At 40.2% G+C, this 20,297-nt stretch overlaps 1 protein-coding gene across 3 annotated transcripts in view; it reads right to left on the reverse strand.

The window, feature by feature from the left end:
- Window positions 1-20,297, reverse strand: part of HOOK3 (hook microtubule tethering protein 3) — a 97,189-nt gene that overhangs the window by 74,027 nt on the left and 2,865 nt on the right. For all 3 annotated transcript variants that reach the window (XM_063320326.1, XM_063320325.1, XM_063320327.1), the window contains exon 2: window positions 3,483-3,568. In XM_063320326.1, coding sequence (XP_063176396.1) covers window positions 3,483-3,568 — 86 coding nt within the window. The remainder of the gene's footprint in view (window positions 1-3,482; window positions 3,569-20,297) is intronic.

Genomic DNA, 20,297 nt, shown 5'->3' on the forward strand with positions numbered 1-20,297 from the left:
ACTATTACTCATTTTAACAGTGGTACAGTAAGCTGCATAAAGAAATGTCTGTTTACAAAAACTTCCCTCCCCCAGCGACATACAAAAGCATGGCTTTTGTGTTCTGCATGTGTCAAAACATACACAGCATCCTGCAATGTATAATGAATAATTCATTAAGTAGGGCACAATGCACAGATGACAAATTAAAATATATACCATCTCTTACATTTACCAAGGTCAGTATGACAGACAAAGAAAGAATTAAAACAAGAGGGTCACCTGGTACTAAACAGTCTCCAGAGTGGGATGAAAGGAAAATTCAAAACTGTAGTATAAAACAGGGAATCATGCTGTTCTAGGGATATGAACGGACAGTGAAACCATGAGTAACACCAGCAAAGGCTACACAAAAACATGAAGAAAAAGAGGATGCAATTCAAAAATAAGCTATGGCACTCCTATCTGCTCTAAACAGCATAACCTACGTGATTTTAGGCAGACAGCCTACTCATAGATAGTTCAAATGTTTTCTTTTGCTTCCAATCTTTACTCCTGGAGTACCGCATTTGTAAAATAATAATCAACACTGATTTTGTATAGGCATCTTATTTTACTGTATTTCATATCAATTCTAGTCAGAGAGACCAGTAATATTTACATCTGAACACAAATGAGCAAAAAAAAGATAAGCTAAAACACAGGCTGAATTTCTTCCCCTGAGATAATATAGTTGGCATTAGAGAATTCCATTCAATGGTACTTTAATCTGAAATTCAAAGATAAAGGTTTCATGATAAAAAGAAAGAGAGGGATTTACCAGCACCTGTTTATTAATGACTGAATATAAAGCAAAATGTTCGTGCTTGGTTACGTAGTACACATTTCTGCCGTTTTATACTGCACACTACATCACTGAAAAGCTTCTGAAGGTGTCAGTAATTCTCTCTGTACTCTTTCCTTCTCACAGCCTCTTCCATCAGCTTTATTACAGAAAATTCTGCTACATGAGTTGTTACTCCTGATGAATAGCCCTTACTTACAAATGGGCTGCTACCTTGAGTGCAAAAAATATCAAGAATAATGCACAAAAAATTGAGAGCAACGGAAGGAGCTGCTAGCCCCTTTTGAACACTTGACACAAGGCACAGCGGGTTTTTAATCAGCTGCTGAATATTCTTCCTTTTTTTTTTTTTACTGACAACAAATCCTACAGTTGTGTTGTGCAAATTTTCTGTATATCTAAAGCAACTAACTACCTGAACTAGGGATCTCTTTGAAACTGTTCCTCATCATAAACTACTGTCTTAATTTCTTCTTGTTCCCACTATCTCCTCCCCTCCTCCAATGAACTCTTCCTATGAAGGTGGAGGTTAAAAAAAAATAGAAAGAATACAGACTTCAGACTTTTAAACTTCTAAGTTTTCAAGAAGCAATGGTATCCTTACTCTCCTATAAATATATATCCAGATCACTGGATCACCCCAAAATCTTTCAGTTTTCATCAATGCTGTACCTCACTTAATTTGAGTTCTTCACTGACTGCATTTTCTTCATTCATAGTAACGAACACACATTGATGAAGAACCCTAAACAAGAGGCAGCTATACTGAAAGACACCCAAATTTCAAGGAACACGCATTACAGAAATAGTAGTTTACCCCTCTCAATGGAATAAGAGGTTCAAAGGATTATGAGCAGCAGCACAAAGTCCAGCTGGAGGCCAGTCCACCAGCAGCATACCCAAGGGGTCAACACCATTAAATATCTTTGATAGTGACCTAGATAATGAAACAGAGTGCAACTTTTCAGATAATACAAAACTGGAAGGAGTGTTGCCGTTTGGAAGGACCTTGACAGGCTGGAGAAATGGGTTGATAGGAACCTTATGCGTTTCAGCAAAATTAAGTGCAAACCACATGCACCAGTATATTCTGGGGGCCAACTGGCTGGAAAGCAGCTTTGCAGAGAAGAAGCTTGGTAGAAACCAAGCTGAACACATTCCAGCAATGTGTCCTTGCAGCAAAGAAGGCCAGACACATCCTGCGCTGCACTGGGAAGAGCACTGCCAACAGGCAAAGGGACGTACTACTCAGCTCTGGTGATAGCACTCCGAAATGCTGTGTCCTAGGCTTCCCACTATGAGAGACCTGCACATACAAGGAAGTTCAGCAAAGGGCAATTAAGATGATTAAGAGATTGGAGCATCTGTCATATGAGGTGAGACTGAGCAAGCTGTGTCTGTTTAACCTCAATAAGAGAAGGCTCAGTGGGATCTTATCAATCCTATGTATAAATACCTGATGGCTCCTTCTTTATACCCACACATAATCTTCTCAGTGATGTCCAGTGAACAGACAAGAGGCAGTAGGCACAAATTGAAAGACAAGTAATTACATCTAAAGACAGAGAAAAAAAATGCCCCCTGCTTTTTTTTTGGGTTTTCGTTTGTTCTGTTTTTTAAAACTGCAAGAGCAATTGAATATACTCAAAATCTGATGGGACTCAATCCTGGGGCAACTTGCTCTAGAAGACTCTGTTTTGAGCAGGTGAGTTAGATTAAACATTCCAGAGGTGCCTCCAACCTCAACTGTTGTACAATTCTTTGATGTAAACCAGAATAACTCTAACAGAAAGCTGTTCATTTCTATTCCGTACCAGCTCAGTCTTCATTTTCAACAAGTTTCATACAAAACATTTTATTCTGCACTTACACTCAAGACTCAACATGTTAAAAGGAATAAAGCAAATCTTTTTTTTTTAAAAAAGGTCTGTAGGAACTGGCATGCTCTATTAGGGCTTCTGAGTTTGGTAAATGCTGCTTAAGCTCCTAATGTACAAAAAAAGCCCTTGCCCTTCTGTAACAACAGGTAATTCTGCATATAGATACATTTCAGATGTGTATCTGTAGTCCCCAGAAACATACTATATTACACTGAGATGGTGAACTAACACATTTTGTGCTATTTAATCTTAAAGGTCAAAATAACAAAAACATCTAATGTAACAGCTATTATTCCTTCACTTACTTTCAAGAACATAGTAACTTTGCAAACAACTAAAGTGACAGTTCCAATTTATCACAGAAGTTTTAATGCATGAAATGACAGTATATATAATATTATTGATATACTGACTGTAGTTTCAAACAAGGGTCAGGGCCAATACCTTACCTTGCACTGGTTCAACTTTTTAAAAAAGTTTCATTTTGTAAGCTTAGGTTTAATCCAATTTACAATCCAGTAAGCTCATATTTGAATAAATACCTCCATAAAACAGGACTTTTGGGTTGGGTTTTTTTTTGCATTTAAGATAGTTATCTGAAAACTATAAAGAAAAAACTGTATTATTCATGTTCCAGATTAAAGTACTGTCTAAGCATAGGAAAAGCTACATCCTTACGGAACACCAGCCAAGTTTGAACCAAAACACGCTTGAACACAGAAAAATGTATTGATAATAAATTCGTGTGTATTTAATTCATTAGATAAAAAAATTCTTACATTTTTTGAAGAACCTGGGCCATGACAACCCCACTTGTTAAATCTTCCACGGTTTGGCATGGTGCCTCAACATCAAATGTCTGGATCTGTGGGAGAAAGGAAAAGGTTACATTATTTTACTTCAAGGTCAAGGGATGTTCAGAAGTAAAAGAAATACTACCAAATAACAAATAGAACAGAGTAAACCCTACACATTTAGAATACATGGTAGGAATTAAGAAGCTTTAGTTTCAAGAGCAACCAAGGAAACAAACTACTGACAAGGATCCCCACCTTTGTTTTTGTAAACTTGTAAACTTTGCTACAAAAAACACTGGTATATTCTCCAAAATGTAAATTTTCCACAGCATTTTCTAATTTGGAAAGTGACCGGGCCTTCTGTTGTCCCATTCAAATACTTCTAGAGTGCTTCCTTAGAATAAAGAGCTCTCTATCCCCAGGTTTAAGAAATCGGGAAAGGAGGGCAAGAGATTGATATGGCTGAGTCAAGACCTGCTAGTCAGGGCAAGGAAGAGATGCACAGACAGTGGAAGCAAGGACAGGTAAGAGTATAGGGATGCTGCCCAGTTGCGTGGCGATGTGGACAGGAACACCAAGGCACAGCTGGAGCTGAAATTGGCAAGGGACGCAAAGAACAATAATAAGGGCTTCTACAGGTATGTCAGCCAGAAAAGAAGGTCAAAGAAAATGTACACACACACACCCCGCCCTCCCCTCATAAGCTGGTAACAACAGACAAGGAGAAAGCTGAGGTATTCAACAACTTTTTTGCCTCAGACTTCACTGGCAACCTCTCTCCCCGCACCGCTCAAGTGGATGGACCGCAAGGCAGGAAGTGGGGGCCCTCCAACTGTAAGAGAAGATCAAGGTTGCCCTGCAGAAAAGGACTTGGGGGTACTGGTGGATGAACACCTGGACATGAGCTGACAGTGTGCGCTTGCAGCCCAGAAGGCCAACCATATCCTGGGCTGCATCAAAAGAAGTATGGCCGGCAGGTTGAGGGAGGCGATTCTGTCCCTCTACTCTGCTCTGGTGAGACCCCACCTGGAGTACTGCATCCAGTTCTGGAGTCCTCAGTACAGCAAAGACATGGACCTGTTTGAGCGCATCCAGAGGGGGCCACAGAGATGATCAGAGGGCTGGCATACCTCTCCTATCAGGACAGCCAGAGAGAGTTGGGGTTGTTCAGCTGGAGAAGAGAAGTTTCTGGGAAGGTTCCATCTGGGTCAGGGCAATCCCAAGCACCGATATAGGCTGGGCAGTGACTGGCTTGAGAGGAGCCCTGAAGAAAAGGACTTGGGGGTGCTGGTAGAGAAGAGGCTCAACATGAGCCAGCAGTGTGCACTAGCAGCCCAGAAAGCCAATCGTATCCTGGGCTGCATCAAAAGAAGCATGGCCAGCAGGTCGAGGGAGGTGATTCTCCCCCTCTACTCCACTCTCGTGAGACCCCACCTGGAGTACTGCATCCAATTCTGGAGCCCCTACTACAAGTGAGATATGGACGGGCTGGAAGATGTCCAGAGAAGGGCCACGAGGATAATCAGAGGGCTGGAGCACCTCTCCTGTGAGGACAGACTGAGAGAGTTGGGGTTGTTTTGTCTGGAGAAAAGAAGGCCCTGAGGAGACCTTATAGTGGTCTCTTAAGGGGGCCTACAAGAAAGCTGGTGAGGGACTTTTTAGGATGTCGGGTAATGGTAGGACTAGAGGGAATGGATTAGAGCTAGAGATGGGACGATTCAGATTGGACGTTACAAACAAGTTCTTCACCAGTGGTGAGACACTGGAACAGGTTGCCCAGAGAGGTGGTGGAAGCCCCATCCCTGGAAGTTTTTAAGGCCGGGCTGGATGGGGCTCTGAGCAACCTGATCTAGTGGGAGATTTCCCTGCCCACAGCAGGGGGGTTGGAACTAGATGATCTTTAAGGTCCCTTCCAACCCTAACAATTCTATGATTCTATGAAGACCTTGTTGTGGCCTTTCAGTACCTGAAAGATGGGGACAGACTTTTTAGCAGGGCCTGTAGCAATAGGACAAGGGGTGATGATTTTAAACTAAAAGAGGGAAGGTTTAGGCTAGATACAAGGAAGAAGATTTTTACACTGAGGCTGGTGAAACACTGGAACAGGTTGCCCAGAGAGGTGGTAGGTGTCCGATCACTGGAAACAACCAAGTTCAAGTTGGACGGGGCTCTGAGCAATCTGATCTAGTTGAAGATATCCCTGCTCATTGTAGGGGCTTGGACAAGATGATGTTTAAAGGTTGCCTCCAACGAAAACTATTCTGTGATTCTATGATTCTATATTCAAATACACTCTCTCAATTAACACACGTAAGAAACTCAGCTTTTAGAAGTTTAGAAGAATCGCACAAAACTATCATGGGCTTCCCAATCCAGATTAGACATAGAGGGACATACATACTCCAAACTTCACTTTTCCCTACTATCAGATGGAAGAGAAGAGCACAATGCTGCTAAACCCTGAAGAGTCTATGCACTACTAGTGTTCTGAATTATTTCAGGGTGTCTTATTAAGTCAGTGACAGGCAGTGAGGTCCATATAATGACAAGACTCTGGTCTTCAGATGGAAGCTAAGATTCAAAAATGGTGCTATTCTGAAGGGCAATGGCAACTACCATAGGACTGAGCTGTCTGATGACCGAATTACTTATGACTAAAGATTATTTAGTTTGCAACAAATTCCCTTCCAGAGACTGCACACTGAACACACTTACTGAGACCAACCTATAGTTAATTTTCTGAGGATGCTACATAATATTCTAGATTATGCAGGAGCAAGAATAATCTCTTAACAAAAAAACACTCATCAATACACATAATTTCCATATGGCTTCTATTCATCAGCTCAATTTTCACACATATTGCATACAGGCTATCTGAAACCCTCCCCCTACCATACCAGCACGTGTACAAACACACAAGGCAAAGCCTTTTCTGCCTCCCTCCCTTGGTGTGGAAAAGAGCCTTTCTGTTTGAGCACAGTCTTTTCAACTGGTCTAAGTTATTTGATCATTTACTTTAAATGAACATTATTTTTAAAGGATGCGGATGAGTTTTGTGAAAATACTTTCGACGATATATCATTTGAAGCCTCATGCTCCTTGCTATTATCCTCCTCTTAAAGCGAAGCCTGTGCTTATTTGTAGGAAGCACTAATCTCATGCACCAGCAATAAAAAAAAGCTTTCAAGACAGCTTGCAGCTTCAGGCTACATAAATATTAGATATATCAACCACTTTTTTCTGAACGTAATGTACAACCATTCATGCTTTAGTGGCATTTGAAACACTAATGCTGGTCCAAGCCATTTCCCAATAAATGCCCTTTAGATATGTATCTTACAACAAAAGACAATTCATGTCACAATAGGAAATTTTGCAGGTCCTTTTTTGAGGAGAAGGCTCTCAAAAAAATCAAGAGCACAATATCCAGATTGTCATATTACCTTTAGAATGTCATGTAAGCACTCTAGCAACAGGATTTAACATTAATTTGGAGAACAAGGACCTAGATGAATGTTCCTTTCTTTTACTCTGGAAAAAAAACCAACTGGCACTCCATTAGGAAAGAAAACGGCAATGGTGTCCGTGAAGAGCCAAAAAAATGAGCTCTCAGAGCATGTTTGCTAAGTATGTTCAATAGTGACCAACGAAGAGTCATGAATGATGTCCGCTTTCCAAGAGTACAAGAACAAATTACTGTGTAGCATATGAAACAGACAGAAGTGACTTCTACGCTTCAGACTCAGTAGATTTTCCCATAGCTTGGACTGAGTAACCCAGAAAACACAGCTCCTCACTTCTTCTCTGGAGAATTAAAGAAGCCATCATAGATTGCTGAGACAGTAGGTAAAAACCAGTGGCTGGGCGGGAAAAAAACTCCACACATGAAAAAATACCACATAACAGGATAACATCAAATCGCTATTTCGCCAGAAAAGTGAATTTAACCTACACTCTCTGAATTGCAGCAATATTGTTGAAGGAATACAGAGACAATTCTGAGCCTGAATCTACAAACTCAGCAACACATTAAACAGGAAATAATACTTGCTAGCAGAAAAAGCTGCCATGATACCATGGATGCTTATGCTTGAAGAAGTTCAAGATGCTATATGGAAAAAATTCTCAAGCATAGACAATGAAAATTTCTTTCTGATTTTGCATATTATACTCTAAATAATGAAAATTTAAGTCACTTTGCTGCACAATAGCCAAATCAAAAAATCACTGAAGAGCTACTACCATTATGATTTGCAAAAACAAAGTTAAATGCTCAATTAAGCAATACCAACATTAAGGAGGTCCTCAAACAGACTGCAAACTAATCAGAATTTTTAAAATTTATTCTGTATCTTCATATATGAAACATCTCCTTGACTAAATAAAAGCACATGTAGGAGGTATCACTATATTGATAGAAGAAGAAAGGTTACTATTTCCACGACACAGACAAACAAGATGCATACTCTCTGCTGTTTTGTCATCATACTTCCCCAACACTTTCTTTACATAAGAAGAGGTCAAAACTGTCATTAAGGCTCAGGTAACTAGTTTGAACTCTTTTTTCCCCCCCCACAGTCACGCATGCAAGATTACCATTGAGGACAATAGTGCTTTTCATGGTTATAGAATCATAGAATGTGTTGGGTTGGAAGTTACCTTTAAAGGTCACCTAGTCCAATCCCATCTAGTTAGATGACAAATAACAGAAAGAAATACTTAAACTAATTACATGACTTGTTTCTTCACATACATTTAAATTTTGTAAAAAGCGTCCTTGCACAGGAAAAGGAACCTGTGATGATAACTGAAAAGATATTTCAGTTAAGGTGTCGAACTTATGCTACAAAACGTTTATTCAGCTCTTAAAACAAAGGAACTATATCCTTTTCATATCCTTCAGAGATATAAAAGTAACAAATTTTCTTACAAAAAAACTTACATAAAACAGTTTTACAAATTTATGTCAAAGTTAAACCATTGTATCATTCTCAGATAGTTCTACAAAATGCTAAACCACTCCAAGAAACAGTAGAGTTCATTTTCCAGAAGGGAGAAGAATGATAAGAATGTTGCAATGCAGAAGCAGTCCAGCTGTGGAGACAAAGAAGCAAATATTTGTGTGTGTGTGTGTGTGCCTATAAACAGCTATTCATTAACAGCTGTTAAAATACTGCCGTTCCTGAGCACTATGATGTGTTTCCTCCTGGAAGACTTCTCTCTCTTCCTGCTGGAACTGCTCCCACATCTTGAGTGTTTGTTCCCCAACATTGTAAATTAAATCCCGTTCCCTATTACGATTCTATTTTTCTACTCCTTGTACCACTGTAAGGAGCCTTCAAATCCTGACTGAGGGACAGGATGCTATGCAAAGGGAACTGGACAAGATCCAGTGGTCAGGAAACATCCAAGGTCAGGATGGACAGAGCTCTGAGCAACCTGATCTAGTTGAAGATATCCCTGCTCATTGTAGGGGCTTGGACTAGATGACACTTAAAGGTCCCTTCCAACCCAAACTATTCTATGATTCTACCAGGCAAAAGTCTGGAGAAAAAAAAAAGGAAAAAACACACCAACCACTTGGCTCAATCACTAGCCCTAGTAGACTTTAAGACCTTCCATCACCTTTCATGTAACAAGAGAAATGGGTTCTTTTATGTCATTTTATTAAATATTAATCCAGATGTCTGATTCGTATGTCCATGAACACAAGCTGTCAATTTTTACACAAACTTGAAATAAGGAGTAGCAGGTGACTGTTTCAATGCGAAGGAGGCTTACCACTGGGGACTAAATAATTCCTGCAGGAAGTCAGAACCTTAGAAAATCCAAATTACAGTTTCAGATTACATATATGACTAGCAATGATTTGTTAGCTACTAGGCATAGGAGGCAGAAATGTATTTCATGAAAAATACTCAATATGAAAGTCAGAGAACTGGACAAACACTCAGTTCTCAAAAGACAGTAGTTGAAGACAAGGACAAAAGTTGTGAGCAGGAATCTAGCACGCAATGAAGCTGGAGGAAAAAAAAAATTAAGAGAAAACCACAACCAAAACAAAAAAAAAACCACACACGAAAAAATTCCACCAATCTCTTTCACCCCCAAAGACAAAGAAGCCCTCCAGGACCTTTTCCTTCTAAACACTAAGAATTAACGAAAGACCTGATCTTTGCACAGTGATTATACATATAGTTTGACTTTTAATGCTGGTGCAGTTGCAGAACAGACCTTTTATGTATTCTTTTGTAATAATACCTGAAATCTTTATTAGAGGTTCTCAGCACGCAAAATACTGTGTGACTGGTTACCTTATATGCCAACACAACAAAAGGTAAAACCCAGTTGCAATTAGTTATTTATCAGAGCAAAATATTCCCCAACCTATAAATGATCCTTTAGAATTATTTACCCATTATTTCCCTACATTTTTGGAACTGACTGTGCAAGCTTACAACTGCCATGTTGAGCCTACAATAATACTGTATTGTCACAGAAGAAAGAGATCACACAGCTAAGACAGGGAGAAGTGGCTAGGAGTAAGAACAAGAAAGGAACCAGCCTCACTGGACTGGATGCAAATCATTACTCAAGACATTAGCAAGAACACTCGAGAGAGCAAACTGGCAGAGAAGATTAAGGAGGAATGGATACTTTTGTCTCCATGCATCCAACCAATATTACCTACAAGATCTGCAAGAATCCCACTAAAACAAATTTCACTTGGCTTCAATGCCTGGAGGAAACCAGACCATTAACTTTCTTCAGGACTGTAAGCTAATTATGAGATACAGAAAGGTGTTCTTCCTCAGATGCCAAATTCTTGTATTGAGCCAGACCTGTCAAAATGAGAATTGGATTCCTATCCTATAACCAGATCCTGTGCTTCTGGACAACTTTAAGGTTTCTTGACCCATTTTTCTCCTCCCCTTTGTAGGACTGCAATTTTCTGGTTGGATAGTCATGTGATAAGCTATTTTTTCATGCTTTCCAAGACAGCAGCAGACTGTATGAAACAAACGAGATCCAGGTTCTCCAACAAGCAACAGTTTTATTCCAGGATTTGCATTTCTGGTTATTTTCACTGATTTTTAGGTTGTCAGACTTTCCTTATTAAAATCTCTAGAGTTACTTTGCAATCCAGTCACAGTGTTAGGCACTCAATTAGCCAAACAGTGAACATTACTGGCCAGTGTGGAAATTCTTTCAAGGAGAAGGAGTTTAATGTTATTTTTTTCATTTGCTTCTCCTTTTATATATACTGTGTTCAACACCAAATACCTGCACAGGTCAAAGCCATAACAGATCTCAATCAAAATTTAAGTTTTCCAAAGATTAAATATTTCACATTGCAGAAAGTAGAAGAGCTACCGTGACTAAAGCTTACTAACTAAAGGACTGTGCGATGAGAGAGCCATGACAGCATAAAGCAGTTATTACTGCACTATCTTGGCATTGCCAGTAAATTGCTGCTAACTGAATTGTTCAAGTATGACACATTATTAAGATACAATGAACAAGAGTCTCAAGTCTGAATGGTGTTCCATTTAACCATTTCAGAAACATTCATGAGAAGACAAGCCAATCTACCAACTCCTGGGGAGAAAATTAATGTATTCCTGTTTTGAGTTGAAAGCCAGATGAGCCAGTTGATGAAAAAGAATACTACACACCATTTGTGATGAAGATAAAATTAAAATATGATATGTAATCTAACACACCACCATAAATCAACAGTTCTTTCCAAGCTTTCATCTACTTAATCATGTTTTATTTAAAAGTACTATTTACCATTGATGCTGTCTCTTCTTTTCTCAAAATACAAGCTATTAATAAGTGCAAAACTGCCAAACATTACCTCAATACACCCACATTTATAGGATACATACATTCACACTCCAAGCACCAGTGAACTTCAGAAACCCAAAAAAGCGCCTTTTAAGACTAGAAACATCTTCTTGTGGAAAAAAATGCAAATGGCAGAGTTTACAGGAGGCGAACTCTGCTGATTAGAGTGCAAAAATTTCCACCTCTACTACCCAGAGCTGACAACATAATGAAAATGATGTCACATTAAACACAGGAAGTGTAGGGCATCTTCTGTCTTCAGCACTCTTCGACACACAGAAGCCTAAGTGATAATGCAACCCATAGAAATGGATGCATGAGCTTTCACCAAAGGAGGATAACAGAACTGTTCTCTAAAAGTAGGTGTTAAACAGAAATCACAGAACAGTGCTCAATGAACAAGAGAGTGAAATTCTTTTTGGAATCATAGAATAGCTTGGGTTGTAAAGGACCTTCAAAGGTCATCTAGTCCAAGCCTCCTACAATGAGCAGGGATATCTTCAACTAGATCAGATTGCTCAGAGCCCCGTCCAACTTGAACTTGGTTGTTTCCAGTGATCGGACACCTACCACCTCTCTGGGCAACCTGTTCCAGTGTTTCACCAGCCTCAGTGTAAAAAGTTTCTTCCTTTTATCTAGTCTGAATCTTCCCTCTTCTAGTTTAAAACCATCACCCCTCCCCTTGTCCTATTGCTACAGGCCCTGCTAAAAAGTCTGTCCCCATCTTTCAGGTATTGAAAGGCCACAGAAGGTCTCCCTGGAGCTTTCTCTTCTCCAGGCTGAATAACCCCAACTCTCTCTGGCTGTCCTGATAGGAGAGGTACGCCAGCCCTCTGATCATCTCTGTGGCCCCCTCTGGACACGCTCAAACAGGTCCATGTCTTTGCTGTACTGAGGACTCCAGAACTGGATGCAGTACTCCAGGTGGGGTCTCACCAGAGCAGAGTAGAGGGACAGAATCGCCTCCCTCAACCTGCCGGCCACACTTCTTTTGATGCAGCCCAGGATATGGTTGGCCTTCTGGGCTGCAAGCGCACACTGTCAGCTCATGTCCAGGTGTTCATCCACCAGTCCTTTCTGCAGGGCAGCTCTCAATCCCTTCATTCCCCAGGCTGTATTGATACCGAGGGTTGCTTTGATCCAGGTGCAAGACCTTGCACTTGGCCTTGTTGAACCTCATGGAAGTTCACATGGGCCCACTTCTTGAGCCTGTCCAGTTCCCACTGGATGGCATACCCTCCCTCAGGCATGTCAACTGCAACACTCAGCTTGATGTTGTCTGCAAAGTTGTTGAGGATGCACTCGATCCCACTGTCTATGTCATTGATGAAGCTATTGAACAGTACTGTTCCCAGTACAGAACCCTGAGGGACACCACTTGTCACCGATCTCCATCTGGACATTGAGCTGTTGACCACTACCCTCTAGATGTGACCACCCAACCACTTCCTCCTCCACCAAACAGTCCACCCATCAAGTCCATACCTCTCCAGTTTACAGAGAAGGATGTTGGCAGAGACTGTGTCAAAGGCCCTACAGAAGTCCAGATAGATAGCAAGCTCTTCCCTTGCCCACTGATGTAGTCACTCCATCACAGAAGGCCACTTAGTAGGTCAGGCAGGACTTGCCCCTGGTGAAGCCATGTGGGCTGTTTTGAATCACCTCCTTGTCCTCCATGTGCCTTTGCATTGCTTCTAGGAGGCTCTGTTCCATGATCTTTGCAGGCACAGAGGTGAGGCTGACAGGTTGGTAGTTCACAGGGTCCTCCTTTCTACCCTTTTTAAAAACGGCTGCAACGTTTCCCTTTTTCCCCTCACCAGAGCCCTCACCTGACTGCCATGACTTTTCAAATATCATGGCGAGTGGCTTGGCAACTACATCAGCCAATTCCCTCAGGACTCTGGGATGCATCTCATCAGGTCTCATATATTTCTGCATGTTCAGATTCCTCAGATGGTCACGAACCTTGATCTTCTCTTACAGTGGGAGGGACTTTTCTACACCAGTCCCTGCCTTGCAGTCCATCCACTCGAGAGGTGCGGGGAGAGAGGCTGCCAGTGAAGACTGAGGCAAAAAAGTTGTTGAATACCTCAGCTTTCTCCTTGTCTGTTGTTATCAGCTTATGAGGGGAGGGCGGAGTGTGTGCGTGTACATTTTCTTTGACCTTCTTTTCTGGCTGACATACCTGTAGAAGCCCTTATTATTGTTCTTTGCGTCCCTTGCCAATTTCAGCTCCAGCTGTGCCTTGGTGTTCCTGTCCACATCGCCACGCAACTGGGCAGCATCCCTATACTCTTACCTGTCCTTGCTTCCACTATCTGTGCATCTCTTCCTTGCCCTGACTAGCAGGTCTTGACTCAGCCATATCAATCTCTTGCCCTCCTTTCCCGATTTCTTAAACCTGGTTATCTCATCAAAATGTGAAAAATTTAATTGAAACTGCCCTGCTCACTGACATCTGCTAGAAATTAAGCTACAAGACCAGCTATTCTTTCTGATAAGTATTTAAGCAACTAACATTCTTATAGAATACAGTATCTACCTATATCAGCATCAATTAACAAGTCAAATTTATGTTCAGATCTTAGCCTACTAATCCTACCTACTTCTATCAGTAATATTCTATAACATACAGGATGTACAGGTTTTATATGTATGTCTGTGTGTACACATATATATATTTATGCGTATATACACATATATACCCATATGATCTAGGATAACTACTAATGGGTAAAGTATTGGTTTATATGTGTATGTATGTGTAAGTATTATATACAAACCTACACACATTTGTTTGTGTATATATACATAAAAATTTTTATGCATTTGTATACAAAGATATAGATACATGCACAGCATATATGGATCATACATATAGGATATGTATGCAATATAAATTGCTGCTATTTTAGGAAATTTCTGTAGAGAACAAGCTCATTTCTAGCTGCAGAAAAAAAGAAGCTAACTCTAATAATATGCCCGGATGAGCTCTACTTTATTCTTTGACTTTGAGGTGGCTCTTTCAATTGTCTTTTAGTTTTCTATTGTAAAATTGTTGAGTCTTTGAGTCAGTTGATCCTAAAGGGAAAGACTAGCAATGAGGTGTAAGCCAGTCTGTTCCCTATCACAGGTAGCTGTTAGTAAGTTCTACTTCAGGTAAAATAAGAGGGAACCTTTATTCTGTGATATGATTTGTGATTTATATCTTTCAGGTTGGTTAATATATGTTGGCTTGCACATCCCTGAAATGTCTGCTAAATCTTGCAATTCCACTACTGATGGTTTTTGGAAGTATTTGAAACTTTCCAGCTTCCCATGTTGCATTTTGGATTATGTAGTATGCCGCTTTAATCTTTGAAATTGACTTTCAACTGCAAATTAGAAAAATCTAGTAGAGAATATCTATCAAACTGAAAGGAGTAACAAAATTTTTCTGTAACATTTCTTTTACCTACAGAAATTCAAATTCATTCAGGTATATAACACATACTTTTTGTCCCAAAGCCTTTAAATATTTTGTCCCAGCCCTTCAGCACTGCATAAAAAGTATTGCTTATTAGACACTTAATGTGATACTTTCAATATTCTCAAAAGAAATAGAAGTTAAATAGTTGTCCAAACAACAGGTGAAACTAAGTCCAGAAATTTGGATATTACATATTTTTATGGTATAATCCACACATTTTCATATAAACCATAGAATCATAGAATGGTTAGAGTTAGAAGGGACATTAAAGATCATTTAGTTCTGACCCCCCAGCTACGGGGGCGTTCATTTTTTCCTGAATGAAGATTGCTAGGCTACTAGAAACCTGGGCCCAAATTGATCCATACTAAGATAAAGGACAGGCAGCAAGGCATAGCTTCTGTTTGATAGCATAAGGCAAAACAAAGTCCATTAACTTATTGGCTAGTGGTTAGCCAGAAGAACTCTGCATATTAGTAGTCCAAATTTATATATATTTCTAATATTACTGAAACAAAAAAAAAGGTGAACATAGATGACAGCCTTCCCCTTGCAAAATACAGAAAAAGAAGAATAACTATTTAAAGCCCACAACTCCACCCTCTTGCAGCTATAATTTAGATGAAAAGTACTGTCTCTATTGACAGGTAGAATAAAGAACTCTCCCCCAAAGGCACAGAAGATGAATCCAAAAGCACTAAGTTCTACTGAAATATCTACACAAACTTTCTCACCAGTGTGGAAACACAGTCTTTCACAGGATCACAAGAGTATGAAAGACTTGGCAGCTAAAGGATAGGATTCAGAGAGAGCTGGCAGTAAGTTTTCATCAGCCTAAGAAATTTCAGACTTAGCAGACTCCAGAACTGGTAACACAGACATATAGCACACCACTAAATTTAGCGCATCTTGCAGTTCAAGTCTTCTCCATTTCCAGGATTTCAGCAAACGTTTTCTTGAACTTTGTGGAGACTCTGCAGGTATGCAGAACAAGATTTTTCAGAGGCTGACCAAATTCCATGATTCCTTAAGAAAGGCAGGAGCCATCATGGAATAGGCTGACATCTTTTGGCACTGTCCATAAAATAAAATCAGGTAAACCATGTCAGAGTGATCAAGTCCTGCTGTTTGGTTTTGGTTTTGTTTCTAACCACCAAAGGGGCAGTAGAATTGATAAAACAACCATCATCTCTGTTGCAGTTAAACACAAACTTATTTCTACTTATTCCAATCCTGAGGTAAAACTAAGGATACCCTGCTGCCATAGCAAACAAGTTCACTCAAAGGTTTATCTTATGTAATCCAGCAGTGCAGGAAAGGCTATAAACTATTTAATACTCTGAAACTCTGCAACGAACAAAGCACGGATGGTCATTTCCCAGATCTAATGCCCCCAAAACATACATCACGTGGAGTGTAAATACCCACTTGTTTACTTTAAGTACCTAAACTTAGCTACCCTGAGAGATTTAGCTGCAAACAGTGAACAGGACTTCCACAGAGGACACAAAGCAACACTTCCAGTGCAGTGTACACTTGCAAAGAAGACGGCAGCTAAATGGCATGAACGAGCCCTATGAATTCTAGGGCTAAAGCACATTATCATCACATTTACAATGCATCTTTTTGTGCAATACTTGCTCCACTACATGCACCACTCCAAAAACATTTCCTGTGTGCCCCCTTTGAAAAGCTGCCATCCCTTTTTGGCCTCAGCTAGTCCACTGAAACACAACTCCAGCTTTGTACCCATTCAGAAGCTTTTGCCTGCCCCATGCAGGAGTGGAGTGCTGGCTGGACTCCCCCTGCCTTTAACCTTAGCCAGCTTTTCCCTCCACCAAAACCTTCCTCCTCGTTTCCATGCTGTCTCTCGTCCATTGTCCCAAATGAGAAGTACTAAGTAACTCACAGGAATGACTAAGTCACGTATGGCAAAGTAAGGCAGCCAGGAAAACAGCACATGCATACTCTGCAGGGCAGGAAACCACTACCAGTACGTTGGAGAGGGAGTTAATCCCTTTCCTATGTGGCAGGACCGGTCAGGCTGTTGGCAACAAAAGCCACAAGAAGGACACTACTACCTTCTTCCCCTCACTTCCATCCACGCATTCCTGCCTTAACCTTGTCCTAGTGTTAGTTGGTGTGTGGCCAATAACCTTGTTGTTTTTTGTTTTAAATTAATGACAAGGACTTGCAAATTAAATTGATTAAGCAACCCTGGACTTAGGCTCTGGAGGCAAACTGTAGTTAGTTAAGTCTTTCTAAACTACCACAGTACTCAAGAGCCCTCAGCTCAGCCAAGAAAGCAGACAGCAGCAAGTGCAATTAAGTCTTGGGCCCCTCTTCTTCTCCTTCACTGGCTCCACAACTTGAAAGTCTGCAATTGCTCTACAGAAGTCAAACACAATGCAGCAAAGACACTTGATGGTCCAGGAAGAATAGAATGTCAGAATATCATCTTCCAGTTCAAGAGGCTCAAAATGGTCTCATAATAAGAAAGACAAAGATAAATCGTGAATTTTGAACTGACTTCATCTCTTTGACATAACTGTTCAAGTACTTAAAAAAGAAGATAGAAACAGGTTTCTCTCCTCACCTCCCACCTTGAAATTAACAAGCTAACAGAAAAGTTGTTTCACTTATACTGTTTAAGGTTCACAGTTCTCAGCAGTAAGATCTGTCTCTTCTCGAAGCACCATCTCACAATCCCCCTCAAAAAATGAGGGGGCCGAACTGGGAGCCAAAATTGAGCACACACTCAATCACATCTAAATGTTTTTTCTTCAGAGAACTAGTGATTGTTATAAATGTACCACTGCTATAGAGCAGCTCTTCAGAAAGGAGTAAATTGAAAAAAGGCAGAATTTGGTAAATGATCAGAATATCACTGTCTTAGACAACTACCCCTAAAAAGGGTGGAGCAACAAGTTTTTACCATCTTAGTGAGAAGTCATCAAAAATAAAACAGGTTGCTCAACCTACTAGCCTGTGACAGCAGATACAGGGGCTGTGATCTGCTAGATACCTCAACCCATGCTCCACGACTGCAGGCAAGCTTAGTGTTTTTCCCCCCCCCACTCTGTCTGCACAGCAACATATTCAAACAAAACTATCTTCTTGACCTGCTGTCATCACCAGCAGTCAACCACTTCTGAAATCTGATGTCTTCTTCAAGAGGTAAGAGATGCTGATGCGATGATATCTTCAGAAGAAAATGAAACCCTCCAACTTTGTGGTCAACGATCAAGGATTGAAATAAGAAAGAGTTTGAACAGGCTTAGCAAGTTTCCTACAATCTCTGCCTCTAACAAGAAACCAAAAGAGTGCTTAAAATTATAGATACACAAGGATCAAGAACCGCAGAGTCTGAAGAGGAAGTAGGAAAAAACACAGCTTTCCTAGCAAATTCTAGCAGATTTTATCCTCTCTGAAAGGGGTGCCTACAAAGTGTTTACAAGCAGCCCTCTTGAGGAATCAAAATTTGCTTCAGCTCTTGCTCACGTGATCTCTATGTTTCAAACTAACACAGGCAAACCCTTCCAGTCGCGGACAAACCACCATACAGAAGATGGAGATAGACTGTACCGAGAACATTTTTCAGCCAGAAAGGAGAAAGGTCAAAGGACTGATACCACATAAACGGTCAGACTGTTTTTGAAGTGGAGGGTGCCAAAACTGGGGCCTTGTACAGTGTTTACAAAATCCCCGCTTATCATAAAAGTTATAACATGCCTTTCAGAGAAACTATATTTGGCCTTGAGGGTTGGAAGATAAAGCAAGCAGGCAAGATGCAGCTTGGTGGAGACAGCACACTGCAAAATAAGAGATATTTATCATAATGAAGGAAAGAAAGTTCATGACATCTCCACAGCAATCTGCTACTTATAAACAGAGAGCAGTGACCTCTTTGAGGAATGCTGCTGTTTACATGCCAATGTCTAAGCAATCTTTTCAGTATTACATCTTAGTTCTATGTTAAAAAGAAAATTTCTCAGATTACATAGCAAAAGCCTGTAGATACCACACTGATTTTAGATACAGACATATTAAAGTGTAACTGCCACATGCACGTTTGACAGCTCTCCATGTTTTAAGAAATGACTCAGTGATGTATCTGAGTTAAAAGCACTCCTGACAGCACACACAAAGTGAAAAAAAAAAATTAAAAATCTGTGTGCTCATATGTGGACGAGGCATAAGTTTTAAACAAAAAAGATGGCGTGAATCTGTATCAGATATGCTGAAACAATTTTAGTATTATTGCAGGTTTAGATATGCTGAAACAATTTTAGAATCATTGCAGGTTTACCTCATAGCCATATTTTTCTAAACTGCTTTGGTTGGCTGCAATGCAGCTTGGATAACTATACCACAATGCCCAGAATAGTCTCAGAAGAGGCTTCTGGGAGATTTTTGGTAGAGTAATAATCCTGCAATTACATTAGGCTGCAAACACTGGTAACATATAAATATTAACTTTGAGATATCAGTAGTTGGGCTCCAGTCCTCTCAGTTTCACTTGAGTTGCTGCTACCTTGGCTGCCTCAAAATAACATCATGGTCGCTTGCTAAAATCACAGGAAGCAAAAGCTCTCCCACCTGTTAACATCCTGAAAAAAAAGTGTTCAGGAACCCATTTGACAATGCTGACGAAGAGGTAAAAAACCTGAAAATTACACCCCAAGCTAAAGCATAACACCAAAAATGGGGGTGTTGGTGAAATATTAAAGAATAAAACAAAACATATTCACAGGTAAGCAGTTTGTTCCAGCTTCAAGATACCAGAATAGGAATCACAGGCATGCAAAGTAAAAGGCTTGAGGGATATTCTCATTCATTATAATCATGAGTTGGCAGAGGGAGGAGCAGTTTCATTTCACCCTACATCCATTCGAGCAAACATTCGGTTTAGGTTGAACAGGTTCTCATACTTGTGCAAAGCCTTATCTATTCTACTTAAAACACAGACAAACCAGTTCAAGTACTTCTGTATGAATGTGAAGCAAGCAATCTGGGAGGTTAAACCAGTTCTTAAGAACCGGCAGCATCTCTGGCGTAATGGAAAAGACTGGCCATCCCAGGTATGCATAAACTGCAATTAAGAGAGCTCTATTCGCCCATCTAAATGAACGGTTTCGCAGACATCATTATGGGACTTGAGGGAAAGCCAGGCAAAAAAAGCATCTTGTTTATACAGCCAGTTTCACTCATGACTAAAAAACTTCATTGCCTCTTTTGCAAGTTTCATGTATTCTGGAATAAACTGAAGACACCTTTCTTCATTTTTTTTTTTTTACTGAGTCTGCTTCAAAGCCACATTCACACAAAAATACTGAAATTGTAAAAATAACCCATAACTTCACATAGTCATCTACGAAACGTGTTGACTAATTCTAATGCTGTTTAAGAAGGACTTACAAATATTTCTGTTAACTAAAAAAGATGCAGCTAGTTTTCTTTATTAGCTCTATATC

The sequence above is a fragment of the Chroicocephalus ridibundus genome, chromosome Z, assembly GCF_963924245.1.
Source record: "Chroicocephalus ridibundus chromosome Z, bChrRid1.1, whole genome shotgun sequence".
Lineage (NCBI taxonomy): Eukaryota > Metazoa > Chordata > Aves > Charadriiformes > Laridae > Chroicocephalus > Chroicocephalus ridibundus.